Source organism: Balaenoptera musculus, chromosome 11 (genome assembly GCF_009873245.2).
Source record: "Balaenoptera musculus isolate JJ_BM4_2016_0621 chromosome 11, mBalMus1.pri.v3, whole genome shotgun sequence".
NCBI lineage: Eukaryota > Metazoa > Chordata > Mammalia > Artiodactyla > Balaenopteridae > Balaenoptera > Balaenoptera musculus.
This window is the reverse complement of record NC_045795.1, coordinates 20,013,734-20,031,903: the sequence shown is the minus strand read 5'-3', so window position 1 is coordinate 20,031,903 and position 18,170 is coordinate 20,013,734. Positions and strand designations below refer to the sequence as shown.

At 43.7% G+C, this 18,170-nt stretch overlaps 2 protein-coding genes across 10 annotated transcripts in view; one reads left to right on the top strand and one right to left on the bottom strand.

The window, feature by feature from the left end:
• The window catches only part of CARMIL1 (capping protein regulator and myosin 1 linker 1), a 316,540-nt gene extending 310,425 nt beyond the window's left edge, over positions 1 to 6,115 (bottom strand). For 3 of the 8 annotated variants that reach the window (XM_036868158.1, XM_036868156.1, XM_036868155.1), the window contains exons 1-2: positions 5,612 to 6,110; positions 1,411 to 1,508 (exon numbers count right to left, since the gene is read on the bottom strand). In XM_036868158.1, the coding sequence (XP_036724053.1) occupies positions 1,411 to 1,508; positions 5,612 to 5,651 (138 nt within the window). In that variant the 5' untranslated portion in view covers positions 5,652 to 6,110. Of the gene's footprint in view, positions 1 to 1,410; positions 1,509 to 5,611 lie in introns of all 8 variants that reach the window. The other 5 variants (XM_036868153.1, XM_036868154.1, XM_036868161.1 and 2 more) reach the window with 4 other exon arrangements.
• Positions 1 to 18,170, top strand: part of LOC118903280 (cytidine monophosphate-N-acetylneuraminic acid hydroxylase) — a 268,648-nt gene that overhangs the window by 96,850 nt on the left and 153,628 nt on the right. The gene's annotated exons all lie outside the window — the stretch shown is intronic.

Genomic DNA, 18,170 nt, shown 5'->3' with positions numbered 1-18,170 from the left:
TGAATCCATCTTGTGAAGATTTACTGTAAATGTATAAAACAACAAATGGCAGAAACAAAATTTCTTCTCTCTGCACTACCACTGCCAAAATATACCTCTACCCTATGGCTGAACAACAATAAGTAAAACATACTTTAAGGAAACTTACTCTTTATTAAAACTAAATAAAGCAGAATGATGACACCAATCATTTCTGCTATTGATAACCTTAATGATGCAGTCTGTGTGAACACATTTCATTGCAGGGCAAAAGTCACTCAATCAAGGTTTTCCACTTCAATTTCTCTGTCATCCTGCTTTGTACACAGAGAAACAGAAGTCATCCATCAATAGCACAATCCTCCCATCCACAGGGGAGGGCAGTCAGATATTTTAAAAGATTCTCAAGACAGATGGTATCAGAAAGATACTTCAAATTCTGTGGCAACTTCAACTGAAGAAACAGAATATTAAAAATATTCTTTTAATGACATATGCTTGGGACTTATTTTAAAATACTCCAGAAGTGTGAGGTGGGGGGAAACGGTGATGAGATAAAACAATATTGTCGAAATGCTGAAAACTGTTGAAGCTGGATGAAAGGTATACAACAAAGTTCAATATACTGTTCTCTACTTTTGCATATGTTTAAAATTTTCTAATGATAAAAAGATAAACAAAAAGATGAAACCGAATAGTCTCTCCAACAAAAACACAAACAAGGTGTATTTACCTAAGCTTAAATTAAGGTTTGCCACAGTTTCAACACAGAAACCACTAAAACACCACAAAAGGCTTTTCACCTCTCTAAAGGTACAGCTCAGGCACTGACAACTCCCTAGCAATCCTGTGCTCAACAAGGGCCAATCCCTCAGCCCCCCAGCAACTCTTCTCACAAGCTAGAGGGAGGAGCTGGCATTTCCCTCCCAAACACCAAAAACCAATTTAAAAAGACAAATGTTTTCTTCGCCTTCTCAGACCATCACCCCGAGATGGCTGTGGATATAACATTTGAGAAAATTTAATAATTAAACTGACATAGGAGGAGTTTAAAAAATTCATCTCAAGTCCTCACAAATAAAATCAGATAATCAGCCACAACAAAGATAATAAGCAAGCTCCCTTTAACATCCAACTTTGAATAACTTGAAAACGGTCTCTAGGAGATGACCTAGATGCGGGTGACTTCTTACAACATTAAGAAAGACAATTTTTGAAAACTTCAGTCTCTAAAATTTAAATTAACCCTACTTTTAACTTTTAGTGGACAAATATTCCAACTAACCTAGGACAAAATGGGCATCAGAACTTTCGAACAAAATATAAAACACAGAACCAGTGCTGCATGAAAATTAGGCAATCAAAACAATAGAGGGGAAAACATTTTTACTTCCAAACTTTTTTTTTTTTAAGAAAAACATTAATACTTACCAGCACTTTGTTTTCCACTTTGTCTCCCTTCACTTCCAACTTCACTTTCTTCTTCAATGCAATCTTTATCTTTCTGCCAATAACATCCTTTATGCTTTCTGAAAGAAAGGAATAATTTTGTTATATTCTTTTATTAATAAGAGAAAAAGCATTGGGGAGGACAGCATCTGAAGGAGCATTTTTGGTTGTTTTTTTTATTGTTGTCTTTTGTTTGTTTGTTGTTGTTGCTTGTTTTAACAAGCCTGATAGTTATTGGTTAACAAGTATTTGATGAACGCCTACTTTGTGCCTTGGACCGTGTGCTCAGATGCTGAGGCAAATATAAAAGCATATGATATAATACCAGTCCATGCAAGGCATGATATAATCTTGCTGGGCAAAGAGGATAAGCACACACAAAGAAAAAAAAAGAAGCAAGGTCAGGCAGTAGCATAGAGCACTATATTGCAGGCACTATATTGCAGGCAGGCAGACCATAAGCACAACAGGAATTCATAAAATCCCTTGGCTGGTTACCTCTGGCCCCCAGCAGACTCTGTATTCATGACCGTGCCATATACATATTATCATTTTCTAGGAGTGCCTTGACATGAAGGTTGGGAAATATGGCAAAGAACCAGAACCGGCCCAAACAATTTAGTCAGGGTGCTCCTGGCCATCTGTCCTTTCAAAATCTTAGTACCACCACATCCCCAAAGAGTGGTCAAAGGCGGAACTGAGAGAGAAGGGGAGACTTGAAAAGTTGGATGGTAGTGGGAAGGCCCTTCTGGGACTCCCGTGAGGACCCCAAACTGAACAGGTCCCAAATCAAAGTCACTATTTTCCCTGCTCCTCCTCTGGCCCTTAATGAAGCTAGAAATCTTGTTTATCTCCAACTCCATTCTCTCAGGGAGCCAGTCACCTACTCTCCTAGGACCACCTCCTAAACAGCTCCTGACCCGTGGGCTTGATCCTGCATTCAGGGCCTCAGAATCTCTCACCGAGACTAAGCCTACCACCTCCAACCTGTCAGCCCCCTGTACCACACCTCCCCCAGAACTAAAGCGACCCTTCCAAAGCCACAGATCTGATCATGTCCCTCTTGCTCTATGAGCCACAGTCATTTTTGGATTAACCCAAACCTTACAGCAGGCCACTCAAGGCCTTTCACACTCTTCCAGCTTAACTTCTCAGCACACGCCCAATTATCTCTATCCTCTCCACCCTTTACACCCCTAGGGTCCTGTAAATATTATTCTCTTTCCTGGGCTGCACTTTCCTTATTCTCCTGCTGGTTAGATTCTACCTTTCTTCAAAACACAGCAAACTCCTTTATACCCCCACCACTCTGAATTGTGTATTATAATCATTTTGGTTTATTCATATATTCAACAAATATACCTAGTGTGCCAACTACTCTACTAGATGCCGGGCTAGAGATGACCCCTGCCTTCCACAAGTGCTTACCATCTAGTGGATGACTGTAAGCCACTAGATGGATTGATGTCACTAGATGAATCTGCACTCACTACCATGAGATCATGGACAAGAAGATACATGAAGGTTTCAGGGAGGAGGGGACCCTTGAGCTGAAGCTTGAAGGAGTAGGAAATAGACCACTGGTTTCCAAAGTACAGTGTACAGTACAATCCATTGGGGTGCAGGAAGAAAACAGAATTTCTACTTCTATTTGCAACGTGTTTCAGTTTATGTTTTAGATTGCACACAGTAAATGAAGTATGCATGCAGCTTAACAATATATGCTTATTAAGGGGTGATCAAAATATTCTTACTGGAAACCCACCACAAAGAGTTTAGAGCCACTCAGATAAGAAGAGTGAAGGAGGGGAGGATAGGGCAGTGCCAGCAAAGAGAAGGGCATGGGAACAAGAGAAAGTACAGTTTGCCCAGGGAACAGCAATGAGGTGGAATGTTGGCGGGGGCGGGGGATAGGTCGGGGAGCTCACTGCACGGGGAGTTCTCTAGGCAGCTCCTATCTTATCAGAACTCAAAACGGGTACAGGCTACTCGTCCCTCCCCTAAAAAGAACTGTGGGAAATGAGCATCTGAAAGTGATTTAAGAATATATACACAAAGAAAAAGATGGGAAAGTTATATACCCATAGGTCAAAAGTAGCTATCTTGGAGTGGTAACATGGGTGACATATATTCTCATTCTTCTCTGCATTTAATTTTTTTAAATAAAAAGCCTGTATTACTTTAATAATCAGAAAGATACACAACACATTTTTTAAATGCCTTGGGGGATTAGCTTCAGGGACTATACTGAGGTTTTCACATGGTTGCCATTTTGAATTGATGAGAGCAGAACTCCTGCAAGCACTTGAAATTAGAGACTAAAGCAGATGCAGGAATTTCCCCTAGCCCAGGCCAATTAGACCATTTAAAGGCCCAGAAAAATCATATTGGGCCTATCACAAAAACATCTGTCCCTTGTTTGAAAGATATGTGAGATAGGCAGGACTCGATAAACACAAAAATTCCATTTCTAGATAAGGGTTAAATTCAACTTTTAAAATATACCAAAGGATTTATTTTGAGGACCGTCAATATAAACCAGGTACCTTATTTCCATCCTATCCTGCATCGCCCTTTTTCTTGGGTAATCACCTAAACTTTTCACCACCAGGCTCAAGGACAACTAATTAAAAACTCTGCCACCTTCTTTAGTTATCCTTATCCCCTGGCCAGCGAGGCAAACTCTCCCCTAAATTCTCTTTCTCAGGACCTCTGGAGGCATCTTCAGAGGTTCTGGGTGTCTGTTTCCTTCCCGGAAGGGTGTTGGAAAGATCTCAGCCTCCCAGAACTGGATGGACCACTCACTCCCAGTGGACTCTACAGGGTTGGGGAGAGAAGAGGCATGATTGGGGGGGAGGGTGGGGTAGACTTTATACCCTAAATTCGGTAGTTAGGTTTAATTCAACAAAAGCAGAAGCTTCCATCTTCCATACAAGCCTAGCAACAGCTTCTTCACATCTAGTTTCACCTGCTGAGTTAACAGTCACTAATGGAAGAGCACACACAAACTCCTCCAAAGTATTACTGCTAAAAGGTGAAACAGAGGGGCAAATTCCTCAGATGCAGATGAATGGGCGGTTAGAACTCGTCAGCACTGATTAAACATCATCTTTCTGAGCTGTAGGCTGTGTAGTGTGCCAAGAATGGGACAGTAGGAATATAGGTCACTGGGGCTCAAAACACACACGCACACAGAAACACATACCTTGTTACAATACAACATGCTACATACACACACACGCTTAAACGCTTGGTTTTCCGAACACTCTTCCCCCCAAACCTCATTTGAGCTCTGCCATTTTAACCCTCCACATAATTAAGTTAAACCCCAAGACAAAATATTCACCCCCCCCCCCAAAAAAACCCTCAAGGGACTCAAACAATGGGTCACCTTGCATAGGGTACCACACACGGGTTCCCTAAGAGATCCGGGATGGGGAGAATCGGTAGGTTAATCATTACTGAAATAAGGCTTTTATCATTAACCCTCAATTTCCTGACCCGAGTTTGCGTCAGTCCTGTAACCCTTTCGCTCCCAGTTCGCTAGGCGAAGCCACGCCTTGCTAGGCTCAGTCATTATACCGGACTAGCACCCCCCTCCCCCAGTCTGTACGTCACAGGGGCACCTCCCGCCGGTTATTTCCTGGGGACAGGGGGGTCCTGGCACGTGCCGGAGGCGACCCACTGTGCGCTCTCCAGCACTCCCGGTGCTGGGCTTTCCCGGACTTCCCGAGTTGGGGACACTGGGCTGGGCGCTGTAAAGGATTCTCCTCGCTTCCAGAACTCCCCAAACCCTGGCAGAACCCCCCCCTTCTTCCGCCAACCTGGACCCCCGGTCGCGGCGGAAGGAGGCGCTTGGTGAGGGGGGGTCCCAGCGGCGCAGCAGAGTGCGCTCCCGGGGCTCCCGATTCCTCCCCGCGCCGGCCCTCTCCGGACTCGGCTTTGCAAGCGGTCAGATGGGAACAAACTTCCCGGCGCCCCCCAGCGACGCTGCCCGACACCACTCCGACCCCAGGGGCGCCGGGACTTCGCGGGACGCACGGGAGGGCAGAGGTGGGAAGGGAGGTGGAGGTGAGGGGGAGGTGGAAGTGAGGGGGACGCACAGGGGGAGGTGAGGGGGAGGTGAGGGGGAGGTGAGGGGGACGCAGAGGCAGAGGAAAATCAACCACCGCGCGACTCTTACCTATCAACTCCCTGGGCACCTCGGAGCTCTCCTCGGTCATGGTGGCCTTCTAGGTGCGGGGGTGCTGCAGGTCCAACTCTGATTTACAGCTCCCCACCCTACCCTGAACCCCTCAATTTCTTAGAGGCAGATGCAGCTTGCAAATGGGAATAGGCAAGAAAGCGGGGGCGGAGATAGAATTTTGCCGCGCCCCCCGCCCCACCAAAAAAAAAAAAAAAAAAAGAGTTGCAAATCCGAGGTGGGTTTGCGGCTGCTGCTACATGACGCCTCCTTGCAGTTCCTGGCGGCGGAACGGAGACCCGGCAAGATTGGGAGCGGGCGCGGGGCGGCTGCGGCTCGCGGCTCGCGGCTCCCGGCGACGCTGCTCCGGCTGCTGGCAGCTCCCGCCCGGTTCCGGCGCCGCACCTACGGCCCTAGGTGGAGGCGGAAGGCGTGGGGAGAGGCGGGGAGAGCGGCGCGGGGCGGGGGACTAGGGTTTCCTCGCGGTCCTGCCGGGCTTCATCGGGGCGGGGGTAGCTTCGGCGCTCCTCCTCTTTTTCCTCCTCCTCCTCCTTCTCCTCCTCCTGCTCTCCTCCTCCAGCGTTTCCTCCTCACCTCGCGAGACCCAGCCTCCCGCGCCCAGGCTCACGTTCCCCGGCGTGGGGCGCACAGCCCGGCGGCACGCGGCGCGGGGCTGCGGCGGCGGCGGCCACGGTGCCCCTCCTCGCAGCCTCCCTCCCGAACCGCCGAAGCCCTGCGTCTGGAGAGGGGGCGAGAGAGCCCGGGAGCCATCTGCTGGCTGCTCGGGAGGACAGCCGGGTGGGCCTCGGCTGCCCGATTCCCCGTCCCCACCTCCCGGCGGGCCGAGGGCGCCAGGGGATGGGAGGCTGCAGGCTCGCGCAGATTCCGCAGACCCGTCTGCACGGAAACCGGGTCTTTCTGGGAGACCCTCTGCCCCCTTTCCTTTTTCAGCCCTCCCTGTGACTGCTGACGTTTCCTCAACGTTATTAATTTTCCATTTTCTCCTGCTCTGGGGAGCAGGAGCTAGACGAAACCTGTAAACACTAACCATATGTTAAGAAAACACTTTTTTGTATGCTCAGCGGGCGCGCCGCCGCTGCTGTTTCCCATCTCAGACACTCGAAGTAGGAGAGCGCCCGGAAAATGCCTTTCACTCGCTGCGGAACCTCCTTTAACCCCAGGGCATATTCGGGCAGCTGAGCGTAATTCACAAAGGCCAGAATAAGCCTGCTGATAGGTCTGACGGACCTGGCCCAACTCCCTCCGACTTTCCCTGGGCTCCACCCCCGGAGAGACAACTTCTGGGCAACTTCTCGCTTCAACTGCTGCATCGGTGCCTGGCGGCTGGGAATGCCTGTCGAATCAGGTTCTGTTTCTAAAGGACGGAAGGAGGGGAGGGAGAAAAGGAAAGGGAATCCTACGCACTGATAGTCTAGTTTTAAACACTGCCGTCGACCTAGGATCCCCAAGAATCATCTTCAGCCTCTCCGCCAGGCATTACCGTTAAGGCATTTACCAATCTGGCCCCTTCCCACTCTTACAACCTGACTCTCCAAAACTATTTGCTATTTGCTTTTCCCTTCCTTTTAAGGTTATCTGATTCTTACCTATGTTTTCAATTCCAGCCCGATATGTACCTTCTTTGTGAAGATTTTCCAGGGTTTTTCAGATCACTGTGATCCCTCTATTCAAAACCGCTAGAATATATTGCCTGAAACACTATTTTCTATGCCCAGCCACACAATGCCTTGTTTCATTACTTGTGTATTTGTCTAGTTTTACTACTTAACTCTTGCTTTTTTCCCTGAGTTTGTGTTTATCTGCCCAACTAGACTGGGCGATTTAAAGGCGAGAGTTTATCTCAGACTTTTGAACCTCCTCAGCAGATTTGTGCAAAATAGGTGTTCCGTAAACATTTGTTAACTTATTGGTTTTAGAGTTTTGGACCTCAGACTCCCTACTGTTTCTCAAATGTTGGCGATGTATTGAAAATAGACCTGTCCTTTACGCGTTAAGTATCTTTTCATGCACTAAATGGAAATTAACATCTCAAAACTATCTTGCATTCAACTGTGTGTGTTAAAGAGGATTTTTCTGGCACTTACCAATGAAGTTTCAGAAATTGCCCTGAAGGTTCCACACCATGTGGTAACTCGTGAAAATAAAGACAAAACTTTTTTGCCCCCTTGGCCTGGGGTGGTCAGAAGAATAAAGAACAGGCTGTATGGCATTCCTGTAATTCAGTCCTCCTTGGTGCCTTTTAAAGGAAGCTAGGGTTTCAATGAAGAATCACGTTTTTTCACTGGAGCAGGATCCTGATTGACTCCTACACCTCTGAAGGCATGGATTCAAATGAATCTCCTATATTAATGCTCAAAAATGACTGATTTTGGAAATGAAAATCATTTCCTTCTTGGGAGCAAAACTCAAGTATGTTTCAGAATAGCAAGCAGAGAACTCAAAGGAGCACTGTTTATAACACTGTAAAACCCAACAAGTGGTAAATGTCCCCGGCACAGGACAACCGAGGAGTCAGCTTAGAGAATGCATTTTGAATTCTGAAATGTGCACTTGTTGACTGAAATCTGCCCACCCCCTCCAATACTGCAATCTTTCCTCAGCATCTCTGCCCTCCAACTTCCGTGCTTTTAAGTTTACCCCTGCCATTGTGCTCTTGATTAAGAGAGTGATTAAACCACTACCTGAAACTAATTGCCACTATAAATGTGATTACCTACAGCTTCATCTAATATGTATATATGTGGCTTTGTTTAAGTCTTTTTTTAATAAATTTATTTATTTATTTTTGGCTGCGTTGGGTCTTTGTTGCTTTGCATGGGCTTTCTCTAGCTGCGGCAAGCGGGGGCCACTCCCCATCGCAGTGCGCGGGCCTCTCATTGCGGTGCTTCTCTTGTTGAGGAGCACAGGCTCCAGGCGCATGGGCTTCAGTAGTTGTGACACATGGGCTCAGTAGTTGTGGCTCACGGGCCCACTTGCTCCGTGGCATGTGGGATCCCCCCGGACCAGGGCTATGAACCCGCGTTCCCTGCACTGGCAGGCGGACTCTCAACCACTGCGCCACCAGGGAAGCCCTGTTTAAGTCTTATAACTAGCACTGATGAACTGAAACCTATTAGTCAGAAAGGAAGAGAAAACCGGTTTTTCAGGGAATATCTACTGCACCTGAACTTTTAAAATGTTAAACACAATCACAACAAATTTAACACATACCCAGAAACAAAATTATTTTGGAAAACTATACATGGACTTTTATTTTTAGTTCCAAGGTATACATTCATATCTCTATTGTATATTTTGCAGTGCATTATGGTGAGAAAATATGCTATGAATTTAAAAATCTGCTGAAAAATACTTAATGTCTATAATGGTCTAACATACTCTCATTAGAACCATATCATATAGGGACTTCCCTTGTGGTGCAGTGGATAAGAGTCTGCACTCCTAATGCAGGGGTCCTGGGTTCGATCTCTGGTCAGGGAACTAGATTCCACATGCATGCTGCAACTAAGACCCAGTGCAAACAAATAAATTTTTTTTTTAAAAAAGAACCATATTGGGGCTTACCTGGTGGCGCAGTGGTTGAGAATCTGCCTGCCAATGCAGGGGACACGGGTTCGAGCCCTGGTCTGGGAAGATCCCACATGCCGCGGAGCAACTAGGCCCGTAAGCCACAATTACTGAGCCTGCACGTCTGGAGCCTGTGCTCTGCAACAAGAGAGGCTGCGATAGTGAGAGGCCCGCGCACCGCGATGAAGAGTGGCCCCCACTTGCCACAACTAGAGAAAGCCCTCGCACAGAAACGAAGACCCAACACAGCCATAAATTAATTAATTAATTAATTAATTAATTAATTTTTAAAAAAAAGAACCATATTGTACAATGATTAAACCCATGGAGACAAAACAAAAATTAAGAAATCAGCAAGCTAACAACAGCAAAAAAAAAAACTCCACTATTTACCCAAATCCATTTCTGATCTTGCCTACTGCCTTAAGAACTGGTTTTTAAACTGGAAGATATTCGGCTATGTGGGAACCAATGACATTTCCACTCCCCAAGTAGTGACTTGCAGACTAACTTCCCACCCTTAGCAACTACTGTCGGTCTGGGGTCTGCTTAATGAGGTGTGTGTTTCTCAAATGGGTTAATTAGACCTTTCAGGGAAAGGACACAATGAAATACTAAGCTTATAAACACCTCTAGGAAAAAATTAGTTTATCTCTGATTAGAAGACAAGGAGAGGTAAATGTCTATTGGACAATATGCCTTTAAAGTATTTACAAGTGATATTATATTAGATTTGCTTGAAAAATAATCCAGGGGAGAGGGGTTGTTTGTGGAGTGGGGTGGGGGACTGAGTAGGGATACACATGAAACAAGAGGGGCCCTGTACTGATTTTTGTTGTAGCTGGATAATGGGGTACATGGGAATTCATTGCTCACTTTTAAGTGTGTTTGAAATTTTCAGTCATCATCATAATCAGAGCAAATCCTCAACAGATACGACCAAGAGACGAGGAAAGTCAACTCAGTCATTAATGCAGAAAATATCTATTTGCGTGTGCCATTATCAGAGCTCATAGTACAATTGTTTTCCATATTCAGAACACTTGAACAGAGCACTTCAACAGATGCGATAGTGCTGTGATTCAAAGAAGCAATTGTTTTCATTTTAATGATAATAAAATCAGAATGCATTTTACAATTGTTGTAGACAATTAACATCATGCTTCTCATACCCCACCCCCCACACAAATACAAAATCTGCTATCAGATCACTGGTGCATCTAACAACTGATGACCTCTGACAAATAAGGAGATAAGGATTTAGCATATTTGAGTTACCCAGTGACCTCTTAGGTTAGAAGGTGTACTTACTATATCTTTATCACAACTGGGCATAAGTTCAGATTTGTGGGGTAACTTGCTCAAAGTTACAAGGGTTGAACCTAGATTTGAGATCTCCAGGCCAAAGTTCATTTCACTATGCCACTTCACCAGCCCCTTGGTCTGTGTTCCATGGAAAGTGTAAAGATGGCCAAGGTTGGGACCCACCCACCCACAAGGAGCTCCACCTCTAGAAGGAAAATTAAGGTGACCTTCGATTGCCCTGCAACTAGTCCAGTGCTGACCACGCAGTAGGTGGTGAGCTAGTTGAATCTAACTGAGCAATTTTAGAAAATAATAAGATAAATGAAAAATGTGCAGGACTTCCCTGGTGGCGCAGTGGTTAAGAATCCACCTGCCAATGCAGGGCACATGGGTTCGATACCTGGTCAGGGAAGATGCCACATGCTGGGGAGCAACTAAGCCCGTGAGCTGCAACTACTGAAGCCCGCACACTCTAGAGCCTGCGTGCAACAAGAGGAGCCACCGCGAGCCATGAGAAGCCCACCCCCGCTCGCTGCAACTAGAGAAAGCCCACGCGCAGCAACGAAGACCCAATGCAGCCAAAAAAGAAAAAGGAAAAATGTGCTAGTTAGGTGCAAAATGATGTGTTCAGTATTTGCTATAGAAATTCATAGAGGTGGTGGGGAGAGAGCACTAAAAGGAGGAGAGTTGTTTTATAATGTCACTCAACAAATGTGAGGGGAGCACTTACTATTCGCCAGAGGATATAATGGTGAATTACACAGATGCTTCATGGAACCCTCAAGAAACAGTCTGGGGGCGGGGGCGGGGAGAGAGAGAGAGGCAATTACTATAAGTGCGGACGTGGAGAAAAACAGAATTATGGAAATGAGAGGGCTGGGGGGAGAGGAGAGAAAGGGAGTGAAAATGTTCCTGGTAGCAGGAACAGCATGTGTACAGGCCAGAAGACAAGATAAAAACATTGAGAAACTGAAATAAATTCAGTGGTTTTTTTGGCTGCGTGGGGTCTTACTTGCGGCAAGTGGGCTCTTCGTTGTGGCACGTGGGCTTCTCTCCAGTTGTGGTGCACAGGCTCCAGAGCACATGGGCTCTGTAGTTTGCGGCACGCAGGCTCTCTAGTTGAGGTGCGCAGGCTCTCTAGTTGAGGTGCGCAGGCTTAGTTGCCCCGGGGCATGTGGAATCTTAGTTCCCTGACCAGGGATCGAACCCTCGTCTCCTGCATTGTAAGGCAGATTCTTTACCGCTGGACCACCAGGGAAGTCCCAATTCAGTGGGTTTTAATCAATAGAGATGGAGTAGGAACAGAAGGTTAAAAAAAAAAAAAAAAAAGAGGACCGTACCATGCAGGACCTCATGAACCACTAAATGAGCTTGAATTTACCCAAAGAGCAAAGAGTAATTCTTGAGAGATTTTGAGTAAGGCAGTATCACAACAGATTTTCTTGTTTAGAAAGATTACCTAGTTGGAATAATTAAAAAGACTGGAAGGGAGGCAAGAGTATTCGAAGTAGAGAAGTTAGGAGGCTGTTGCAATAGTGAAGCAAAACAAAAACACCATAGTAATCTGAGCCAGGGTGGTGACAGCAGATGGACAGATCTGAGAGCTGTAGGTGCGGGAGGGGAGGAGGAGACAGGGAGGCCCAGGGTCTCCCCGTCAGGAGGCAGTGGTTGCTAACAGGAAAAGGGAGCCTGGAGGAGAGCATATGTGGTGAATCAAGATGAGGGGTTCGGGTTTGGTCTGAAGGGGTGGAGGTACCGTGGGACATCCAAGGGAGATGTCCGTTAGGTGAATGGATATGGAAGTCTGAAGTTCAGGAGACATTCTGGTATGTAGACTCAAGATCCATCAACATACGGCATATGAAATGATAGGATTTAGTAGGAAAATCTAGCTTATCTGATGAGATGACAATGGGGGTTGGGTACATTGTTACTAAAGGCAACGTGCCTCTTGGGAAATGGGTGAGATCTAACAAGGCAAGTATGCAGTATGAGGAGGAAAGGAACTCTGAAGAATTGCAGGCATCCAGAAAAAGAAGAGCTGCAAAGGAGACTATAGCAGTTATCTCTTGCAGTGTAACAAATTACCCCCAAACTTGGCAGCTTAAATCAACAAACATTTAATATGTCAAAGATTCTGTGGGTCAGGAACCTGGGAGTAGCTTAGGTGGGTGGTTCTAGCTCAGGGTCTCTCATGAGTCGGGATCAGGCTGTCAGGTGGGTCTGTGGTCAATTGAAGGCTCAACTGGGGCTTCCTCTGGTGTGGGCAGGTATCAGTTCCTTACTGGTTGTTGGCTGAAGCCTCAGTTCCTCAGGACACACAGGGCTGCTTGAGCGTCTTCATGAAGAACAGCTGGCTCCCAGAGTGAGTGATGGGGGGGTGGAGATAGAAAATACAGTGCCTTTTATAACTTTATCTTGGAAATGACATACCATCATTTCTGCTGTATTCTACTGTCACATAGATTAAGGAATCACCCCAGGACAATGAGAGAGATGACACAAGAACGTGAATACCAAGAGGCAGGGAGGGATCATTGGAGGCATCTTGGAAAATGGCTACTATAGAGTCAGTGAAGGACCAATCAGCAGAGAAGTAGTAGGAAACCGGGAAGATACGATGTCAAGTTGGGAAGATGTGAAAAAATAATATTTCAAGAAAGGGGAAATGGTTTAACAGTGTCATGTTTTGCTAAAAAGTCAAATGTGATAAGGTAACATGTATTTGAATTTAGCAATAAGGGAAGCATTAATTTGTTTTTGTTTTGGGGAGAGATCAATTTTAGTAGAATAATGGGGGAAGAAGATAAATTGCCATGGGTTGAAGAGTGATTAGGAGATGGAAAAGGAGAGGAAAACAGAATGCAGATAACTCCGGAACTGGGGATATGAAGGAGAATAAAGGCAGAGGAGTAGCCAAAAGGCTGTATAGGGGACCTTCTATTAAGCATTGAGGATTTAATACTTGCATTTATATAACTATGCTTCTTCCCAGTGAGAGTAGAAGAAAAAAAACACACATAGAATCCCTAATGTAAACCGTGGACTTTAGTTAATAATATTGTATCAATATTGGCAATTGTAGCAAATATACCAAACTAAAGTAAGATGTTACAATAGGGGAAACTGTAGAGAGTGAGGGGGTATATGGAAATTCTCTGTACTTTCTATTCAATTTTTCTGTAAATCCAGAACTGCTCTAAAAATAGTTTATTCACTTATATTAAAAATGCATAAAGCCACAAGGACAAAGAAGATAAGAGACAGTAGCAAACTAGAAAATGTAACATTTTGGAAACTGGGAAAGTCAGTGGAGGAATGGTAACTAACTTAACAGACCAGGGAAAAACAAATTCTAAGCCAGAGGGGAGAAAGCAAATAAAAAGCAAGCTAATTTCTATAGCAGAGCCCAAGAAAAATCTCAGGAACTAGAGACGCAAATGATCTCTGAATGCAGAAGTGCAGAATGAGAGAACAACAAAAAACAGGAGGATTGGTAAAGAGTTTAAAAGGAAGCGTTAGACACTCCATAAATTCCCTCCTCTATCTCACGCAGCCAGTCAGCTCTGCACTGCCTTAGACTGGAGGCTTACTCTTAGAAGAGATTGAAACCAAAAGGACCTAGTCTTAGAACAGCAGAAGGTAAAAGTGAGACATCATACCATACAGAAAAGAGGGAAATTTAGAGAAAAATCTACCTCCTAAATATAAAGCTACCACAAATTGTTTCTCTGCTTGATTCTTAGAAGTCTTAGCAGCAGGGTTTATAATCCTGGCATCATATTCCTCTCCTAGATTACTGACTATCCTTAAAAGAAAAACCTGTAGGATACTGATATGTGTTCATTTGCCAGTGAAAAGACCAGGTCCCCACCTATCACCCTAAATTGAGCCCCACCAGTTGAGAAGCCCCATCCACTCACGTAGAGCTTCAGATCAGCTTTATTAAGCCTCACTGTTAATATAGACATCCAAGGAGCACTGACATTTGAGGAAAGCCTCTATCATGAGAGCCAGAGACCAAAATAAACAAGCCTTAACAAGGATCATAGAAGAGCCTGGGAGCAAAAGAAAACTTAAGAATCCAGAGTGAGGGAACTTTTGCTTGAGGTCATGATGGAATAATAAAGATTGGACATTTCCTTCCTTCAAAAACTAGAAAATAGTACAAAATAGAAGGAACTACTGTTTTTCAGACATTGAACATTAGATAGGACAGGACTGTGATCCTTGAAAGAAGGGAAGCAAACGAAGTGAGCACTACAATTGCCCCAGATTTCTACCTGGAAATAACTGGATGATGGGTGCAAAGAGGGGGACCCTCAACAGAGTCCAATGGGTCAAGAAGATGTAAAGTTTGGAGAGACAGAGGTGGCTGTATCTTGTGAGGTAGAGTTCCAAGGAGGAGGGAGCTGTACTGAAAATCAAATCAATAAATCAAATCAATAAATTTGATACAATTCTAGGTGCACTGATCAAGACAAAGAGATACAAGATACAAATTAGCAATATGAGGAATTAAAGAGGAGGCCTCACTACAAACATTAAAAAGATAATAAGAGGATACTAAGAACAACTTAATGCCAATAAATTTGATAATTTAGTTGAAACATACAAAAGACAGAAATTCCCAAAATTGACTCAAGAACAAACAGAAAAATCTGAAGAGCCCTATATCAATTAAAGAAATGTATGTATATATTTTGGCCATGCTGCGTAGCTTGTGGGATCTTATTTCCCCAACCAGAGATTGAACCCAGGCCATGGCAGTGAGAGCACCGAGTCCTAACCACTGGACCACCAGGGAATTCCCTCAAGTAAAGAAATTTGAATTTGAAATTAAAACCTTCCCATAAATAAAAGGAGAAATAATCACAAAACACCTCAACAGATGTGCACACACTCTCTCTCTCTCACACACGCACACAAAGACAAAATTCAATACCCATTTATAATAAAAACTCCAAGTAAACTAGAAGAAAAGACAATTTCCTCAACTTGATAACAGGCATCTATAAAAAAAAACAAAACGGGGCTTCCCGGGTGGCGCAGTGGTTGAGAGTCTGCCTGCCAATGCAGGGGACACAGGTTCGAGCCCTGGTCTGGGAAAATCCCACATGCCGCGGAGCAACTGGGCCTGTGCGCCACAACTACTGAGCCTGCGCGTCTGGAGCCTGTGCTCCGCAAAAAGAGAGGCCGCGATAGTGAGAGGCCCGCGCACCACAATGAGGAGCGGCCCCCGCTTGCCACAACTAGAGAAAGCCCTCGCACAGAAACGAAGACCCAACACAGCCAAAAAAAATAAAATAAAAAAACAAAAAAAAAACAAAACCAAAAACCTATACCTAATGATATAGACTAAATGCTTTCCCCATAAAATCAGGAACAAGAGAAGGATATCTACTCTTCTTACTCGTATTTAATATTAGGCTAGAAGTCTTAGCTATTCCAATAGGGCAAGCAAAATAAATGAAAGTCATAGTGATCAGAAAGGAATAAAAAGCTTTGTAGACAACATGATTGTGTTCATAGAAAATCCTAAGCAAACTACAAAAAAAAAGCTACGAGAAATAATAAGTGAGTTTAGCAAGATTGCAGGACACAAGGTCAATATATAATCAATTGTATTTCTGTATGCCAGAAATAAAAAATTAGAAATTGAAATTTTAAAATTATCATTTATGATGGCATAAAAAACATGAGATGTGTAAAGATAAATTTAATAAAATGTGTGCAAGACATGTACAATGAAAACTATAAAACATTGCTGAGAGAAAGTAAAGAAGACCTAAATAATTGGAGAATACAGCAATAACAATGGATTGGAAGATTCAATATGATTAAGGTGTTACTTCTCCTGAAATTGAACTAGAGATGGTAATGCAACCTCAACAATAATCATAACAGTATTTTTGTAGAAATTAACAAGATGATTCTAAAATTCATATGGAAATTCAAAGAAACTAAGATGACCAAAAAATTTTGAAGAACAAAGTTGTAGAACTTATACTACCTAAATTCAAGACTTAAAGTTATTATAATTAAGATGTGTGATATTGGCATAAAAATAGACTTATAGATCAGCAGAACAGAGTAGAAAGTACAGAAATAAGCCCACACGTATTTGATCTATTGGTTTTTTGTTTGTTTGTTTGTTTTTGTTTTTTAACAAATTGCCAAGGTAATTCAATGGGAAAGAGCAGTTTCTTTGATGAATGATTCTGGAATAACTGGCTATCCCCATGGAAAACAATGATCGGTGACCTTTATTTTATGCCATAAAAGATAAATTTCTAAATGGATCAAAAATTAAATGTAAAAGTTAAATCTATACAAACTCCTGGAGGCAACAAAGGAGAAAATCTTCACAGCTTTGAAGTAGGCAAAAAATTCTTGTATGCTATATGTAAAGCACAAGCATAAAAGAAAAAATTGGACTTTATCAAAATTAAAAACTATTGCCCTTTGAATGACACCGTTAAAAAAGTGAGAAGGGAGAACATTTTCTTCCTTTTTTTTTTTTTTTTTGCCATGCCTCGTGGCTGGCGGGATCTTAGCTCCCCAACCAGGGATCGAACCCGGGGCCCCAGCAGTGAAAGCACTGAGTCCTAACCACTGGACCGCCAGGGAATTCCCAGGAGAACATTTTCTCAATACATATATCTGGCAAAGGATGATATATGGAATATACAAACATCACTTACAACTCAATAAAAATGGGCAAAACATTTGAACAGCCATTTGCCCAAAGACATATGAAAAGGAGCTGAATACCATTAGTCATCATAGAAATGCTAATTAAAACCACATTGAGATACCACCACTCCCACTAGAATGGCTAAAATAAAAAAGATTGACAGTGTTGGTGAAGATACAGAGTAACTAAACTCTCATACATTGTTAGTAGGAATGTAAAATGATACAATTACTTTGGAAAGTATTTTGTCAGTTTCTTACAAAATTTACCAAATACTTAATATACAATCCTGCAATTCACTCCTATATATTTACCTAAGGCAAATAAAAAGGTATGTCCACACAAAGACTGATACATGAATATTTATAGCAGCTTTATTCACCATAGCCAAAAAACTGGAATCAAACGAAACATACACAACAGATGAATAGATAGACAAATGTAGCACATTCATACAATAGAATATGACTCAACAGTACAAAGGAATGAACCAATGTTAATTGCAACATCATGCATGAATCTCAAAAACATGCTGGGCAACATATTCCAGACACAGAAGAGTACATACTGAATGATACCATTTATGTAAAACTCTACAAAAAGGACTTCCGTGCTGGTCCAGTGGTTAAGAATCCCCCCTCCCATGCAGGGGACGCAGGTTTGATCCCTGGTCGGGGAACTAAGATCCCACATGCCGCAGGGCAACTAAGCCTGTGTACCGCAACTACTGAGCCCGCACGGTCTGGAGCCTGTGCGCCACAACTAGAGAGAAGCCCCTGCACTGCAAGGAAAGATCCAATGTGCCACAACTAAGACCCGAGGCAGTCAAAAAAAAACCAAAACCGAAACCAAAACAAAAGAAACTCTACAAAAGACAAACCTAATCCATAGTGACAAAAAGCAGATCAGTTGTTACCTGGGGCCTGGGGCTCAGAGGCCCCAGGAAACAATTTGTAGTGATCAAAATAT